This window comes from Aphanomyces astaci (assembly GCF_000520075.1).
Source record: "Aphanomyces astaci strain APO3 unplaced genomic scaffold supercont1.98, whole genome shotgun sequence".
NCBI classification, from domain to species: domain Eukaryota; phylum Oomycota; class Saprolegniomycetes; order Saprolegniales; family Verrucalvaceae; genus Aphanomyces; species Aphanomyces astaci.
The window spans coordinates 56884-74463 of record NW_009798361.1 but is presented as its reverse complement, the minus strand read 5'-3'; the positions used below and the strand labels follow the sequence as shown (position 1 = coordinate 74463).

The 17580-nt window shown below is 47.4% G+C and overlaps 6 protein-coding genes and 1 pseudogene across 7 annotated transcripts; 1 reads left to right on the top strand and 6 right to left on the bottom strand.

Moving 5' to 3' along the window:
- Positions 1-676: 676 nt before the first annotated feature.
- On the bottom strand, positions 677-1156 carry H257_17102 (hypothetical protein; the record flags this gene model as incomplete). Its single annotated transcript, XM_009845766.1, has 3 exons — positions 677-752; positions 811-863; positions 923-1156. 3 exons carry the CDS (start codon positions 1154-1156, stop codon positions 677-679), a joined length of 363 nt encoding a protein of 120 aa, XP_009844068.1.
- A 2162-nt stretch (positions 1157-3318) lies between these two features.
- H257_17101 (hypothetical protein) lies at positions 3319-4268 on the bottom strand (the record flags this gene model as incomplete). The annotated part of the gene is made up of 3 exons (XM_009845765.1): positions 3319-3795; positions 3892-4002; positions 4083-4268. The coding sequence occupies 3 exons, from the start codon at positions 4266-4268 to the stop codon at positions 3319-3321; spliced, it is 774 nt and encodes a 257-aa protein (XP_009844067.1).
- A 1-nt stretch (position 4269) lies between these two features.
- Positions 4270-5207, bottom strand: H257_17100 (hypothetical protein; the record flags this gene model as incomplete). Its single annotated transcript, XM_009845764.1, has 2 exons — positions 4270-4897; positions 4966-5207. The coding sequence occupies 2 exons, from the start codon at positions 5205-5207 to the stop codon at positions 4270-4272; spliced, it is 870 nt and encodes a 289-aa protein (XP_009844066.1).
- Positions 5208-8317: 3110 nt separating this feature from the next.
- Positions 8318-8427, bottom strand: H257_17099 (annotated as a pseudogene). Its single transcript has one exon. The product of its transcript is annotated as a tRNA-OTHER (tRNA).
- Positions 8428-8530: 103 nt separating this feature from the next.
- H257_17098 (hypothetical protein) lies at positions 8531-9564 on the top strand (the record flags this gene model as incomplete). Its single annotated transcript, XM_009845763.1, has 3 exons — positions 8531-8707; positions 8751-8906; positions 8929-9564. The coding sequence occupies 3 exons, from the start codon at positions 8531-8533 to the stop codon at positions 9562-9564; spliced, it is 969 nt and encodes a 322-aa protein (XP_009844065.1).
- A 214-nt stretch (positions 9565-9778) lies between these two features.
- On the bottom strand, positions 9779-11904 carry H257_17097 (TKL protein kinase). The gene has a single exon (XM_009845762.1). The coding sequence runs from the start codon at positions 11802-11804 to the stop codon at positions 9822-9824; it is 1983 nt and encodes a 660-aa protein (XP_009844064.1). The 5' UTR covers positions 11805-11904; the 3' UTR covers positions 9779-9821.
- A 1528-nt stretch (positions 11905-13432) lies between these two features.
- H257_17096 (AGC protein kinase) lies at positions 13433-16702 on the bottom strand. The gene is made up of 7 exons (XM_009845761.1): positions 16518-16702; positions 16285-16455; positions 15850-16207; positions 14874-15057; positions 14699-14751; positions 14507-14644; positions 13433-14027 (listed from the first exon to the last, which is right to left on the bottom strand). The coding sequence occupies exons 1-7, from the start codon at positions 16662-16664 to the stop codon at positions 13549-13551; spliced, it is 1530 nt and encodes a 509-aa protein (XP_009844063.1). The 5' UTR covers positions 16665-16702; the 3' UTR covers positions 13433-13548.
- Between the last annotated feature and the right edge of the window lie 878 nt (positions 16703-17580).

Sequence of the window (17580 nt, the reverse complement as noted above, 5' to 3'; positions counted from 1 at the left end):
GGGCGAAAGCACAAGAAACAAATATTGTGGACCGACGAGATGGATGAGAGACATCTCAAGGAGGTTGTCCGGCTTGGCCCGAACGGTGTTGGTCACGGAAATGCCAATGCAACGTGGGCAAATAGCACCTGTGCCCTCGGTGCAGTGGCCATTCTGGACGCACCTGCCAGTCAATATGCGACCCGAATTCTCAACGAGTCGATATACTTGATTGCATATTCGATATGGGTATGCATGCGGTCATGCTGTCTCAGTAGAGTTCAAAGTTTAAATCCGAGTGAGGTTTGCGAAGCTACCGGTAGTAGCACAGCAACTGGCACCGACAGGTGGTAAATGCCATTGGTCTTTATCCGTTCAATTTCCGGATATTGAAGATCCACTTTCGAAGTGCGCGTGTCCATGTGCTCGAAGACAAGTTGGGAATTTGAATCAAAATAACGACTTGCTAAACACCTCTAATAATAATACTAGTAAGTCCAAACATAAGTTCGGCCCCGAAAAGCCCTATCATAGGACTTTTTCGTCAAGATATCAATCACCCTCCAAACCTATGGTATCCGGAAGAGTAATATAATCAAAATTAATATACAAAAGCACTTCTCCACATACTTAAATACAATACAGCATGCAATCTTTATAAAAATTCCCATTCAATTTACACTGTTGGCCAACGAAGTCAGACCTTGCCACAGCAGTCCGTCCAGATCATGATCGAGTGGATGCCAGCGGCGTGTGGCTGGCCGAGGCGGTCGCTTCACCCACAGGCGATGCAGAAACCGGTTGACATCATGTGTCAAGGTCGAAGCATACAACGCGGTGACTCTGGTGGAGGTGAACCGGTTTGCAGGCATACAGGGCGGTCGCTATGATGCTGGTGGGTATACTAGTAGATTTGGTGGTAGGTAGAGGCATGGAAGCGGACCAACTTGGATCGCTTTGCGGCATCACTCCACCTTCCGACAACGGTCTTGCATAGTTCGTGCATCGTTTGCGGCAGCGCCCTAGCTTCCGGTGGTGGCACAGAAGACAACGCGGCGCCGCCGACGATGATACGTTCGGAGAAAATCCGCGCTCGATATGCGGAGTAGTGCGCAGGGCGCGGAAGGCGTATGGTTCCTAAGATGCAGCGAGCTATGATGAAACTGGTGGCGTTCATGATGAAACTGGCTACGTTTTCTCTTCTTACGCCAGTATGTGGCATCACAATGATGTTGGCAGCACGCTTAATCCCTATACTGTGATGAAGCTCCACGTAGCAGCCGATGACGCGAAAGCACGCGACTTTCGCGTCATCGTAGGCTCATATTACTTCCAGCACACCCTCTACGCTGTAAATGTTAACAAGTTCGGTCTATAACGGAATGTGATGGACCGGGGAAGTGGCTGGTTGATGTAACTGCACTCATTATCATTATCACAGTCCTGCGCAAATAAATCTGACGGGTGGCGAAAATGGAACTTATCCCTGGAATCAGCATAAGTCTCTCATTTATCCGAACATTATCCGTATAGAACCTGGTTAAAAGTCCCACGCATCCCCATATTAGGCCTTGTTCGGACGCACCAAGAATCCGGTTATTTCGTGGATTCAGTCTGGAATCCGATTTTTTGTGTTCGATTGACAAAAATAAAACCCATCAATTTTGATGGTTTCTTGGAGGGATTGATTAGGTATTCTGCTTTTCAGACGGAGTTTGGGGTTTCGGGGTGCTATATTTATTCCCTGAGTACTGACAGTGACGAAAGGTACGTCGCAGCCGATACCACATATGATCAAGTGGTCCATCGCATGGTGCTTCTTCGCCAACTATTTAACCAGTTAAGACCGTATTCATCTTTGTGGAGATGAATTATATTCCTGTAGCGCAGAATGGGCTCCGCACTCGCTCAGTTAACAACTGATGTGTATGCAACTGACAAAAGCTACGTGAACTTAGCACACGCAGTTACTTGTATCTCATCCTTATAGAAGTCGGTACCAAGTTACTTGTATCTCTCCTTGTACAACTCAATGTGTTCGTCAAAACCCGCTACGAAGTCGCTGCACCATCGAATGGACCTTGAATGGTGAAGTGGATATCTTGCCCTCCAGTAAAGTTGTATGATATATAGCTACATACATGTACAGTACATCTTCGTCTATGATCACGCTATATAATCTCGCACTACGCTTGCAGCGGAACGCGTCGTATTCTGTAAACCCGGCGCAATCGCCGCCAAGAAAGCGTCTACATGGCCGATTTTCGTTCATGACGTGCTGCAACATTTCAGTCAGAGCACATTGTATTTCGTTTTACCTGACACTCAAATGCCTAAAAACAGCAGTCGTAAATAGTGGAGCCAATGAAAAGGAGAAAAAACCAATATAGACCAATCATATAGTTCCAATGACCATGATGTGGCCAATAGAATACCAGTATTCTTGTGAATTTTTTGCATTTGGGTGGCAGTGTTCCTATCGTGTTCGGTGCAACTGACAGAATCCGGATTCAAAACCTAGATTATCATAATCCGGATTCTGGAGTCAGAATTCATTTTTGCTCCGAACACGGCCTTAGACACGGTGGATGGGGGTCTTTTGCCTGATTTTAACATTTACAGTAAGAGCCAATGCGACAACGGATCGCAGTTAGTGTGTTGGACTGTCGAGTCAAAGGTACAGGCTTGAGTCCCAGAGGCGACATCACTTTTTTACTAGTACTACTATAATAATCCTAATGACACCCGCCGTTAAAATACGACATGCCACGTCCAAAGGATGATCTCAGAGATGCATTCCCTCGTTCCCTGTACGTAAGTGGCGTACAGTATATATAGTCCATAAATGTTCAGGTCAGATTGGTCTATATCGAAGTTAAAGCAAACGTTAGCGCAAAATATTTGGAGATGCTCTTAACGCTAGTACTGTCCTGTCTCATCGGTGGAGATGCGCTTACATTATGAATGCCGCCGTGGTTGAAACAGTCATCCATTGGCTAGAATGTGCGAAATTATCGACATTTCAATTGTTGGAGCTTGCTTTTCTACATTGCTTCCCATCCGAGCGGGTTAAAATTTCCAGATTCGGGTGCAGTACCACTTGGCAGGTATTTCTGGCGTTTTCTGTATTGATATGTGTGGCTGTTTCGAGGTACAACCAAGCAAAGATTTCTGCGCGAAGCGCCATTACTAATTCCTGTCAGCACACTAGCGCAGCAGCGTGTTCATGAACGTTATGCATCTATTCCCACAAAACACATTGCTTGATCGCGTTCATAGGTGAGTCCATAGGGCAGTTGAACGCCTTGGCAAAATCGATAGAGTTTTGAACTGACCCGATCAAGCGGAGGCGACGAGGGGGGTGTACGTCGGTGAGCAGAACTGGAGGTACTCGTCGCTGTTCTTTTCACACCACGATTGGCCGTACCTGATCCAAAACATCTTTTCGCCTGTTTCCTTGGTGTATTTGGTGGCTTCGGCCTCAGCGTGCATGTAGTCCTGGTACCCCCGGTACGCAGCGTTGAGCCCCCCATTGTCGGCGATGGTCTCGGTCAATGTCAATTTGCCGTTCACCTTGCCGAGCAAATCACCCGTGAGCTCGCTCTTGATGTCCATGGACCCATACTGCTCGACGAAGCACTTCGATTTTTCGTCGAACAATTTCATCACGGTAGCAGTCCACAACGGATTAAATTTGCCGTCGCTGTCGAAGTATCTGCCAAAGCTGTCGAAGGCGTGGGTGATTTCGTGGCTGATAGTAACGCCAATGGCGGCATAATTCGAGGACGGGTCCGCCTTGGCATCGAAGATCGGGGGCTGCAAGTAGGCGGCTGGAAACAAGAGCGAGTTAGTCGCCCGCAGGTGTCACGCATTCGCGTCTAGCGCAGTAGTCTCCCAAATCTGCTTGTCCACGGCAGTGTCGATCTGAGCTAGGTTGAAGGCAGTGTCGAACGCAGACACCTTGTTCAGGTTGCCAATGTACGCCTTGGGGTCAAACGTCAAGGTGGGGTACGTTTTGGGGTTCTGCCCCCCCCCAAGAGGTGGGTGAATTTGGACAATTTGGTTGTAGCGTTGGCCCGAGTTGTGTCATCGAGCCACCCCACATTGTCCAGCCCGGTTTTGAAGGTCGCTTTCAGCTTCAACACGAGCGAGTCGGCGCGCGCGGCGATTTCGTCCGTCCACACTTCCTTGAGGTAGTACGTGCCCAGAAGATCGCCGATGGAACTCGTCACCTGTTCGCGGCTGATCGTGGCCCGTGGTGGGGGGGGGGGTTCGTCATAAATCACCATGTCATAGAAGTCCGAACGTGCTTTTGCAAACGGTGTTGACAGCGTTGAAGTCGAGCACTTTGTACTCGATGATCGTCTTGAGGTCGTCGACGTGCATGCGGCGGAGCATTTTTTCTAAGAAGTCGAAGTAATAGGGGTCGTTCACTAGGACCGTGGTCGTGTTGCACCCTTTGTGGACGTCGAACCCAAACCCTTGCAATGGGAGACCTAGTCCCAATGGGTACGATGCGTTGGCGTCGCTGAGCGACAACCGCCTGGGTGTCACGGCCTCTTGGAGCCTACGCTTGGACGGCTCTACCCCGGCATTCATGCGTTCAAACTTAATCACGACGTCAATGGCCGTCTCCACCTCGGCGTGGCCGGCCAGCGTGAAGATCGTGGCAAGGTATTGGCGGTACGACTTTTCAACCGTGGCCCACAATGGTTCGTGGAAATATTCTTGGCCGAACGGCAGTCCCGGGTGTACGGCACTCAAGATGTTGCGGGTGGTCGCCGAGACCGAAAGTTTCACGAACAGCGGTACGCCGGTGGCCTTGGAGATGGTTGCGCCGCGAAAATGGCTTCGACGGTCGAGTTGGCGCTGCGGATTGCCTTGACGTGGGCTTCGATGGGAGCCAAGCCCAAGGTGTCTAATGTGTCAGTGTCCATACACGAGTCATAGAACTCGGTTAGTTAAGGCAGCTTGGCGTTAAACAACTTTTCGATCACCTTGTCTGCCGCAGCCGCAAGCACGGAGTGCACATTAATGCGAGCCTCGTTGCTGTGGAGGGTGGTCTTATTGTACCACGTCCCGCACGAATACGAAAAGAAGTCGGTGCACGGATCCACGGTTTGATCCATGAGACTGGTCATCTCTGTCGGAAACTCGGTGATGGTGCCGAAAGCTGACGCGACACCGGCGGACAAGGCAGCCACAGCGGACACGATGATCTTGACCATGGCTAGTATATTGAAGAATGACAAATTGACCAAACAAGCTCGCGAATGATGGGGCTACCAGTACTGTCTCCATCACAATATGGGATACCCAGGAGATATCAGGTGGATAAAATGCATGCACTTTTTAATGGCCCTTTTCATATGTATTTGACCTCTTGGTCATAGATTAACGTTACAGTAATGTATAGACATCCTATTAGTTACGGTACAGGTTGAATGGAGGCACAGCAGCACATGGCAACGCCTTGCCCAAGGAGATACCATACGGTACATGCACGTACTAGTACTCCGGAGTATTTGCTTACGATATTCCAGACAGCTCTACAAGTAATTGAAATCACTCTTGATCGTGCCAGTCCATTGCGATACAGAGTACTGTATTCTGTACAGTACAAGAACAATATAACTGAGTACTAGTATTCCAATTGTCGTGGCAAGGTGCACAAAGTGCCGTAAAATTCAGTATCATTTCCTAGAATAGCCGCAAGGGTTTGCCGAAGTGGATAGCGGGTGTACCGCATTGTTGGAACATAGGGCACCTGTCATGAATAACTCCCTCATCGTGGGCTTAGCTGCCAAGACAGTGTCAAGTGCAACGTTGAATTAGGTTGCCGAATGGATGCAGCACATGTCCACGGCTTCCCCAACCAGTAGAGCAAACCTAAGCGATGTAGTAGTTGTCGACGTTCCAGATAATGCATGGGAGTGTCAACTAGGTCGCCTTGCACTTTCATCGACGTACTCTTAAGCATGTTTGTCATACTAGTAAGTTTAGATTCATTCGACCCGGCAAACCGAGCTACATTACAGTAGCGTACTGTAGCCTAAAACCAGATGAATATAGAAATAGTAACGTTAAAACTGATCCTGATGGTACCAGAGGATACATACAGTAGTAGTACCAGAGGAAACATTGTTGACCTGTACAGTAGTACCAGAGGATACATCGTAGTACTAGAACACTAGTAACGTTAGTAATAAATAGTTCAGCACTTGATCCTGATATACCAGTGGTGTGCATACTAATAGTACTACTAATCCTGATATACTAGAGTGTACTACTATACATATTACTACGTAGTATTACGTCGCTTGCCTTGAAGGGCATGTTGCCTGAAGTTTTCGCCGCCGACGTCGATATCCTCAATGATGGATTTGCACTCCTCCGGGCCACCGATATGGCGAAAAAGTCGACGAGTTGACAGCTGAAGTGGCGGAGGCATTGGACATGTGCGAATTTAGCTCTCAAATGGAGTAGCTTACTGTCGATGGCGAGCTAGATGAAGATATTAAAGGGGACCTGGCGAACCTCTTATGACTAGGTACTTCAGCATTGAATATACTGGACTATATAAAAATGTTAGTTTTTGTATTTTCGTATACTACTACTACGTAGTACTACGTAGTAATTACTAGGAAATTTTTATATCGAACACATAGTGGTACTTTTAGGGTAATTATTCACGGAAATCAGATTTTCCGATACTTCCGGGCAGCGGTAGTGTTTAGGGCATCCCCACCGGTGCGACTATATAATCAGACTGTAAAATACCGTTTTACAGTTCCTGTATTTTGATTTTTGTCAACCCCAGCGGTAAAACATCCGAATAATGTTTTTATCCGGACTTAAACGCCTGGCGCGATGGCGTGGGAGGACGACGATGATGACATGGATCAAGCTTGGGAGATTCTTGGCTTTCATCAGTCTTCTGCGCGCCCTAAAGGCTCTATTGCCAACCGCCAGCCGAACCTACCACGAGATAGCGAGGCTGCGCATGCTCGGATTTACCTACTAGTACTACTTTGACCCCAATCCAATCTACGGCGAAGCCAAGTTTCCCCGACATTTTCGAATGGCCAGACCGCTGTTTGAACGAATCATAGACGGTGTGGTGATTCGTGATGAGTACTACCCTTGGACGCATCTTGAGAGATGTTGATCCATGACCGGACAAGCTGGCAGTCTTCGTCGGTCGTGAAGTAACGTTACTATTTTTCTATTCATCTCGTTTTAGGCTACAGTACGCTACTGTAGCTCGGTTTGCCGGGTCGAATGAATCTAAACGTACTAGTATGACAAACATGCTTAGAGTACGTGGATGAAAGTGCAAGGCGACCTAGTTGACACTCGAAATACGCAGTTCTTTACTGTAACGTTGATCTATTACCAAGAGGTCTAATACATATGGAAAGGGCCATTAAAAAGTGCATGCATTATATCCACCACATGTCGCCTTGGTAAATTGAGCTTGGATTATCATTTGTCTAAGACATTCCTGCGCGAGGGCCGATACTAGAACCACATGTTGATGAACCGCTTCGCCAATTATAACGCGCCTGCGCGGTGTGTAATCTTCGGTTTTTACTTCGCTCAACGCTTCGTACCTCGTGCTTCGACCGAGCTTCTTATCAGTACTGTAAACCCAGAGTATTTACAGAGCACACTACTAAATTCATACCGACCTGTCATTTCAACGACATACATACCGGTATATATACTGTACTTCACCACATCACGTTACTGAAACAAGTTCCATCAGTCGCATGGCTTTCTATCTCCAAATTGTCGTGCCTGGATGGAGTTTGACCACCTTTGTGGTTTTGCACATTATAGCCAATAGAAATGCTTAGAGCATCTCCAACGGCGTTTTTATTTCTATTTCAATTCGAAGTTACGGATATAGAATAGAAACTCTTGCTCTATCCGGAGGGTTTGTTGCTATTTCACGCGAAAATAGAAATTCTGCGGGACGAAATTTCTAAAAAGTCCGGATAGTGTTAAAATAGCAACCGTAAAAACGAAGTTTGACTTTAACCTAAGCTTTAGCAATAGGTTAGAATTTACCGTTGGAGATGCTCTTAGCTTACAGCCTGACGGGCGTCGTGCAAATTCGATTTATATCACGTCAAATTCAAATATCTTGATATTTGTATTTAGGGGTTCATAGTTTCTCGATGGAAACGGAATTTGCCCGACGCTCGTCGTGCACGAAACCTTATAACCGGATGCCGGTCGTGTAAAAACCGTATTATGGAGTTCGATCCTCGTATCCCTTGTTATCCGGATTCCCCAGGGGAGGGAGGGATAAATCCTTGCGGAAATATGTAAACCGGGGAAGCCGGGGATCGAACCGACGACCTTTTTAACAGTGTAAGAAACCGATGCACTAAGAAACTGATGCTCTAAGAAACCGATGCTCTACCACTGAGCTATTCCCCCCCACATGTCTCCTTGGTATCCCAAATTGCGATGAATACAGTAGCGGTAGCCCCATCCTTCGCGAGCTTGTTTGGCCGCTTTGTCCTTCTTCAATATGCCAGCCATGGTCAAGATCATTGTGGCTGTCTTGTCCCCCGGTGTCGCGTCAGCTTTCGGCACCATCACCGAGTTTCCGACAGAGATGACCAGTCTCATGGATCAAACCGTGGATCCGTGCACCGACTTCTTTTCGTATTCGTGCGGGACGTGGTACATGAAGACCCCCTCCAACCCCACCAAAGTACTACCAGGCCACATACGCCGTGATCAACGCCGTGATCAAGGCTGCGTCGGACAAGGTGATCGAAAAGTTGTTTAACGCCAAGCTGCCCAAACTCACCGAGTTCTATGACGCGTGTATGGAAACTGCCACTTTAGACACCTTGGGCTTGGCTCCCATCGATGCCCACCTGAAGGCGATCCGCAGCGCCAACACGACCGTCGAAGCCATCTCTCTCCAAGGCCATCGGCGTGCAGCTGTTCGTGAAACTTTCGGTCTCGCCCGACGACGCCGACGTCACCCGCAACATCTTGTATGCCGATAACACGGGACTGCCGTTCGGCCAAGAATATTTCCACAAACCATTGTGGGCCACGGTTGAAAAGTCGTACCGCCAATACCTTGCCACGATCTTCACGCTGGCCGGCCACGCCGAGGTGGAGACGGCCATTGACGTCGTGATTAAGTTTGAACGCATGAATGCCGGGGTAGAGCCGTCCAAGCGTAGGCTCCAAGAGGCCGTGACACCCAGGCGGTTGTCGCTTAGCGACGCCAACGCATCGTACCCATTGGGACTAGGTCTCCCATTGCAAGGGTTTGGGTTCGACGTCCACAAAGGGTGCAACACGACCACGGTCCTAGTGAACGGCCCCTATTACTTCGACTTCTTAGAAAAAATGCTCCGCCGCATGCACGTCGACGACCTCAAGACGATCATCGAGTACAAAGTGCTCGACTTCAACGCGCCCGTCTTGTCAACACCGTTTGCAAAAGCACGTTCGGACTTCTATGACATGGTGATGTATGGGCGAAACCCCCACCACCACCATGGGCCACGATCTGCCGCGAAGAGACCCACGACTAACTACTACTACTAACAACCACGACTAACTACTAACTACTACTACTAGTACAGTAAGCTTCCTATAAAGTTGAAACACACTCGGAATAATTAATACTAACAACTAACTACGACCTACTAACTACTACTACTAGTACAGTACTATAAAGTTGCAACACACACGCGGAAGAATGAATACTAACAACCACGACAAACTACTACTACTACGAGTACTATAAAGTTGAAACACACTCGCGGAATAATTAATACTATCAACTAACTACGACCTACTAACTACATGGTGTAGATCGTCGACTGGCTCGCGAGGCTGCCAGTATCTTCCAAGAGCGCAATCGTATTTACACTGCTGCTGCCACCGCCCATGTGTCGACTCGTGTCATACCCCACTTGGTGGTTATCATAGTCGACATCGCACCGGGTGTACTTGAGTATATACTCGCAGTCCATTTGCTGCAAATTCCCCACAAACGGCACGTTATGATGGCGGATATCCTTGATATCTTCCGTGGCCAGTCTCTGTAGGGACCTAATGAGCTCGCCCACGGATGGCCGCTCGGTAGGTTCGACATGCCAACACAGCTGGATCAGCACCTTCCACCGCGGCGGGCACGCGTGCGCGGGGATCGGCGGCCTTTTTCCATCTACAATCGCTTTTTCGATCTCATGGTTCCACCGGTACTGCTCGTACGGGAGCTCCTTGCCGTCGATCATCTCCCATAGAATCACCCCCAGCGAGTAAATGTCGATCTTTTCCGTGTAGTTCTTCTTGCTTTGAATCACCTCTGGCGCCATCCACCGCGTGGTACCGACCAACCCCGTCATTTCTACCGACTTGATCTGCGGGTTTTGGCTGCGCACAATTTCCGCGAGTCGGAGCGTGCCAAAGTCGGCGATCTTGGCGTGCCACGTCTCATCCACCAGTATATTTGGACTCTTGAGATCTCGATGGATCATCCGCGAGTTGTGGAGGTACTGTAGCCCATATGCGAGCCCCAATGCGAGCCGAATCTTCATAGGCCACAGCAGCGGCGACCGCAGCACGTCCCGCAGCGATCCCCGGGCGCAATACTCGCTCACAATGCAGATAGATCCGCGGTAAAAACCCGCTTCCATGAACAGCACAATGTTTGGGTGCGTTAGCCGCTTCATCACCAGCGCCTCTTCCTGGATCTCGTGGTTGCACTCGGCTACGAAGGCCACATCTGCCAGCGCTTCGTCGTCTACGAATAGAGTCTTCATCTTGACCGCGACCACGGCGCCGCGCCATGTGCCGCGGTATACGACGGCGAGACCTTGGCCGATCTGCGCTCCGATTTCGAGCCCCACGAGCTCTTGGGGGGGTGGGAGGGGATGATGATGGCTGCGATGATGGGTGCTAGGTAAGCCAAAATGAGCCTCCAGCATGCGACGGTGTTGATAAGTTTGCGACGGAGTGGACGATGTCTGATGGTGGTTCTGGTTGTGTTGGTTCTGGTTGTGCTTGGCGATCGAAGAGCACCACGGCAACCGGCTGGAAAACACCACCGATGTACCCAGAGGCCACAGTGCAAAGAGAAGACTCGCGATATGGCTAAATAGATCGCCATTGGATGACGCGCCGTTGTCAGACGATGACGTGGTCAATGCCAGCGATAGCATGTCGTTCGTGATGTTGGGCGTGACGCACGCGACAAAGAGCAGCATGTACCCGACCAACTTGGCGAGGATCACGGACTGGCCTAGCTGGCCCGTGCGCAGTTTGTGCGCGCGTACTGCACACAGCCCGTACGACACGGACGCCAGCGTCGCCAGCGCGAACGCGTCCCACAGCATGCGCGCGAGTTTCGTGACATCGGGCTCGTGGCTAAGCAACGCGTACGATTCCAGACCGATGTACAGGATCACGCACGTCCATACGCCGACGTGCGCGTACATGAGCTGGAACGACGAGTGGTTGGCTTGCCGAGACAAGATGTACACGACGAGCACGGCGGTCCACAGAAACGACGAGATCTCAAACCCCCAGTGCGGCGCGGTGAGGAAGACGTCGATGGCCCAGTTGGACACGTCCAGCACACGCGCGACAGTGTGCAACGCACCCGTCGTGGAGAAGATGAAGTCGGAGACCGCGGTGAAGCACAGGATCTTGGATGAGATCGTCGGGCTGTTGCGCAGAGACAGCAGCATGAACAGCGCCCCGCACGAAGACAGCACCTGACACACGATCTTGATGATAGGAACGATCAGTTGCGGATACTCGAACGAGGAAGGAGACATCGCATGCGCCAACGTCAATACACGCACGACACACTGGCGCTATAGCCAGTGCGGCGGTCGAGTAACGGCATCCGGATAACTTGCAAACTCTGTATCCGGATACGTATCCCTTGCGAACAGTTTGCCAAAAAAGACTCTGTTTTTGCAAAATTTGTTCATTTTTTTGGTGCGAACCATAACTCGACTAATGTTTACTACTACGTAGTACTAATACTACAAAGTACTAGCGAGTACTATTAATAGTACTACGTAACTTAGTACTATTAATAGTAGTACTATTGTACCCCGTATATGGAGCGTAATTGTTTTACTGTACTACGGTGTGCTGTCACCTGAAACCTGCCAATTCTGCAAATGGTTGTTCAATTCTGGATAAAATCTGGTGTTGGAGGTTATTATAATTGTTTAGAGGTTTTGCTACTGCAGTACAGTAGTACTAATTTGCGAAAGCACTGGACATGCTTCTACCGGATACAGTTTGCATTATCCGGGTACGAGACCTCTAATCCGGTGAGATTGGGTTCAATATTTGGGACATTTATAGTGTAAGATGAGGTCAAAAATGCTGTTCAACTTTCGCTGTGCTTCCATATAATTTGTAAGTGTATCTGACTCCTGGAATTCTCCGGTTTTACAGGTAGAGGTTTGTAGTAAGCTTACAGCAAATACCCATGACAATACGGTACCTGTATAATATAATAATACTTGTACGTAACGGTAGGTATTTCCAATCGGCGACAGTAATTTTGAATGACAGACATCGCTCTATATAAGATCGATAGTTTATCCCAAGACGAATCGACCACTAGAAGCTAATCGCGGAAATTCACAAAATGTGTGGAGGCCAAAGTTGGATGATACCTTTGAAGATATTCTAATTAGGACTCTCGTAAGCATAAAACTCGAATTTGTAGGGGCATTCTCAACGTGGAAGAAGTAGTACTTAGCCCTGTACTTTCTGTCGTACATATACATACAGTATACTTCCCGTTGTCAAACCCTCAACCTATTTTGAACTGCGATACCGGGCATTCACACTTCACAGAGTGAAACCTATGACTCATTTCGATTTAAACTTGTACAAACTATACTTTACAAATATGGGTATATATGGTTTTGAGGGACTTGGCTGAATCAAACGTTTGGATTGGCAGAAATTCGCAGAATGTGATTTGATTGGCTTAGGCGGTTCTTTCATCACCCTTCTCTTACGGCATTCGATTCTGCAGACTGACGACGGCTCCAGTTTCGAATCGATTGGACAATACTAGTACTAATCCTTTAGACAGCCTTGGTGCGCCCGATCGGTACATACATTTGTGTCGACTTGTATGATTCTACTACAGTAGTCGTCTATAATATTTTAGTAGTACTCGATTTAGTATAGTAGTAGTACTAGTAGTAGTCTTCCTTTGGTCCACACCATAATATCTGGGATGATAGTATATTATTGTAACCCGCTGGGATGATGGACGAGATTTCCCAATGAGGAATATCCTCATTGGCCAGATAAGCCAATGAAATCATCCAATCACGGTATTTGAAAGCCCAAATCCCACCATTCTATTGGCTCTCCCAATCAGAATCGTTCTCCCATCGAGATGGGAATATATTAATCATAGCGATGATTCCGAGTAGTACTACTACTAAAAACTATATTATTCATATTTTTTAGCATGGGCAGATTTATGTAATTTACCCAGATAGTATGGTCTTATGTGGTATACACTGGACTAGCAACCTCTCAAAACTGCGTTGAATTGCGTTCGGCAATGTTGTTGATATCGCTGGGCGTGTTGTAAGTGAACCCTTGGAACGTCATGGAATTGCGCGCGGCGTCCATGGACGCGCGGTAACTTCCCATGTTGGTCGCATCGGGTACAGAGTTGAGCGTCATCTTTGTGAATTCGGCCTCAAAGTTCTTGGTTTCGTCAGTACCCGCCAGGGTTTCGCACGGATTGAACGGCGCCGCCACCTCCCGCCGCAGCAGCGCATCCCACTCGATCGACGCAAAAAACGGATGCGATTTGATCTCCGACACGTTAGCATTCCCGAGACGCTCAACCGGATTCCGGTTAAGCAACCCCGCGATCAGGGATTGGGCAGGGGCGCTCACGTAATTGGGAAATGTAAGCGGGGCATGCCGGACTCGATCAAAGAGCTTTTGCCGGTTCCGGGTATACCAAGGAGGTAATCCCGTGAGCATTTCGTACAGCACCATGCCTACGAGCAACACACACACACGATAAATCATATATGAATTTGACAACATAAAAAAAATATTAAAAAAACTATATATATATATATGATATACACTGGACCATTATTCAGTGGGCGGACAGGGTACAAAAACTCGACACAACAGAAAAACAAGCAGAAATAATAAAATATAACATATATATACATACATATATATATATATATAAACTTGCTCTAAAGAACTCGGCCAACATTTGAAGTGCCCGAACGATGTGTTTTTTGTATATATATAATATATATATATAGGATAGATACGCTTGCTGATTATTGAAAGAGATTCGTAGGGGAATATATCGATCGCTACGGAACGCAAAGCGATAAGTGTTGGCGATTATAAAAACAAATACGTGTCGTCAGACATGTGCATAGTATATAGTCCTAGTAGTAGTCGTATACCAGGAAAATAGATTCCAATATATATATATATATATTTATATACATACCTAGCGCCCACCAATCCACGGAAGTGCCGTGGCCAACGCGGTCGAGGATCTCTGGGGGAAGGTACTCGGGCGTGCCGCACATCGAGTTGGTTCCTTCCGCGCCATCTGTGATACCTTCTTTGGCTAGGCCAAAGTCGGCTACGAAAATAAATATTAAAATATATAAAAAAAATAGTTTGGGTGGTTGCGTACCCAACAACACGTGGCCGACGGCGTCGAATAAAATATTTTCCGGTTTCAAGTCGCTACAAACACCACCACCCGAAACAACAACCGGTCCAGTGAGTGGTTGATTTTCCATATTCATAGTTTAAATATATATATTTATAGTTTAAAAAATATATATTTGAGATTTGCATCAACGTACCGGTACACGACCCCCAATGAATGCAAATGGTCGAGCGCGAGGGTGATTTCAGCGGCGTAAACCATCGCCATGGCTTCGGGGAAGCGCTCCATGCGACTCAGGTGGAAGAACAGCTCACCCCCAGGGCAATAATCGATCACAAAGTACAGCTTTTGCTTGGTCTGGAACGCATAATGCAGGTGGACTACATAGATATATATATATTGTTAATTATGATTCTATATATATATATATATATGAGAAGAGAACGAGTGAAGGGTATACATAACACACGCGAGGAGGATATTTGAGCCAATCGCATTGCAGGAAACCATCATCACCATTATCGAATTAGTGTGTGTGTGTGTCTGAAATTAGTGTAAGGAGTTTCCATACACCTCATGTAGTACAAAAAGCAATCGATGGATTAAGCAAGTATATATAGCAAAAAACGTTCAAATTGTGGTTGAAAGGGCGATATTGTGGAGATATTTTGAGCCAATCAGATTGCAGGAAACCACCAACATTGAATTAGTGTGAGGCCTTGATTAGTGTGATTTGAATCACCACAGGACGATATTTTACTTGCAAATAATCATGTAGTACAACAAATCGATCGATAGATTAGGCAAGTCAGCACACAAATCCAAGTTTTCGGGTCAACCGACAATGTATTACCCCGTTCGAAGCAAAAAAAGTATCAAATCTAGTGGAAAAGGGCCCAATTTGTATGACTTGAGTACCAATTATATGATAAACGGTTCATAAACGTCCAAAGAGATGCTGATTTTCCGACTTTTCAAATATCTGGGGATTCATTGGTCCAAATTTGATCGTTTTGCCATAATTTTCGACGAAATTTGATAAAAAGTAAAAAAAACGTAAAAATTCCCGACTTTTGGACCAAATATCTGGGGATTCATTGGTCCAAATTTGATCGTTTTGCCATAATTTTCGACGAAATTTGATAAAAAGTAAAAAAAAAGAAAAAACGTACCAATGTACGGATGCTTGCCAAACCCAAGTACGCGGCGCTCGGTCCGCGTGTGCTCGACCTGGTTGCGGCGCTTGACATTAGACTTGTTGAGGGTCTTCATGGCGTATAGCTTGTCGCTGTCCTTCTTGCGAACGAGGGTGACCTTGCCGTAGCTTCCCTTGCCGATGACCTTGAGCAGCTCAAAGTCGTCGATCGAGGTCTTGGGGGTGTTGTAGAGCGCGATCTCGTCCTCGATCTCGCGCTCGAGCTCTCCGTCCGTGATGGAGTCCGCTGTGGAGGAGGTCGCGACGGGCGGTCGGGGCGGCACGGGGTTGACGGCGACGTCGGCGGCCGGCGGGAGAACCACGCGCGGTTCCTTCTACAGACGAGTCAATACACGATGATGATGGGGATGATTGGACTGTATGTTGTGGATCGAGCAACAACACTACGCACGGATTCCAAGAGAAAGTTCTTCAACGCGTCGCTCTGCGCTGCCGACGACTCGCACACTTGATTGAGCCAACTGCTCAGCTCTTTCTCGCGCTTGAGGATAAAGTCCGGATTGAACGACCCGATGAGTTTCTTTGGCGGCACAGCATGACACTTGAACCCTTCCTTTACAAGCTACAACAACGTGTGACGACATGGATGCGAACATGGTCGTGGACGGAGGAGGTGTCGCGTACCGTGTCATGCAGGTCCTTGAACTCGTGGTACCGGTGGCGGACGATGTAGAAGAGTGCGTCGACCTGCACCTCGAGGATGTACGCGGTGTGCTTACTCCCGTTCGTCGTCACATTCTCATGCCCGACGATTGAAGTGAACTTGACCATGTTGCTCTTCCGCCGTAACCTCGGAAAATGGTAACCACAGGCGGCCGACGAGGTTACTATAGAGCGCCGCAATACGGGCGGATGCCACAGCATACAAAGAACAAGATATAAATACACCCATAATATATCAGACTAGTTTCTATTTTTATTCTAAATCCAAATAATACTAGTTAATTGTATGAAACACAATATAATTAGCAATAGATCCCTTGCATCTATCGCGTGGTCGTGTTCAATTGGTTCGAGTACTGTACTTCGAAGTACAATCAACCATCTTGGCCGGAGGCTAGACGATACTAGTATACTACTACGTAGTACTAGTAACTACTACTAGTACATGGTAGGGTCTCCCCATGCTTTACAGTAGTGGATGGAATGCGCGAGGTGTCCCAGGACGTGTGTGTAAGGGACTTGCCTGAGTAAGTACTACCGTAAAGGTTGGGTTGCAACACACGCAATACTAACCTAGAATAGAAAGCACCCAATCACAGCGTCGTATTGAAACACCTGTCAAATGTAATACTACCTCCGATTGGAAATGATTGATACGTTTACCGGTTACGTACAACTATTATTATATTATACAGGAATGAACATACTGTATTTGCTGTACTACTATTTATATCTCCACCTAATAATAACAGTAAACATCTACTGTATAATGAGAAAATTCGCTAACCTGAAGCGATTATCAGAAATATTTCGCAAACCTGAAGTGGTTTAGGGTTACGCAAAGCACGTGCTTGTGTGCGAAGTCTGATGTACTTGTAAAAGGAAATTAGCGTTCTGGTCAGAAATACGACTTCTTCCAGTAGAAAACAAAGCACGTGCTATTTGTGCTTTCATGTTTTAGACCAATCACACTTGAGTATTTGTACCCGAAAAGCGTAATTCGACTTCTCCAACCAAACTCCAG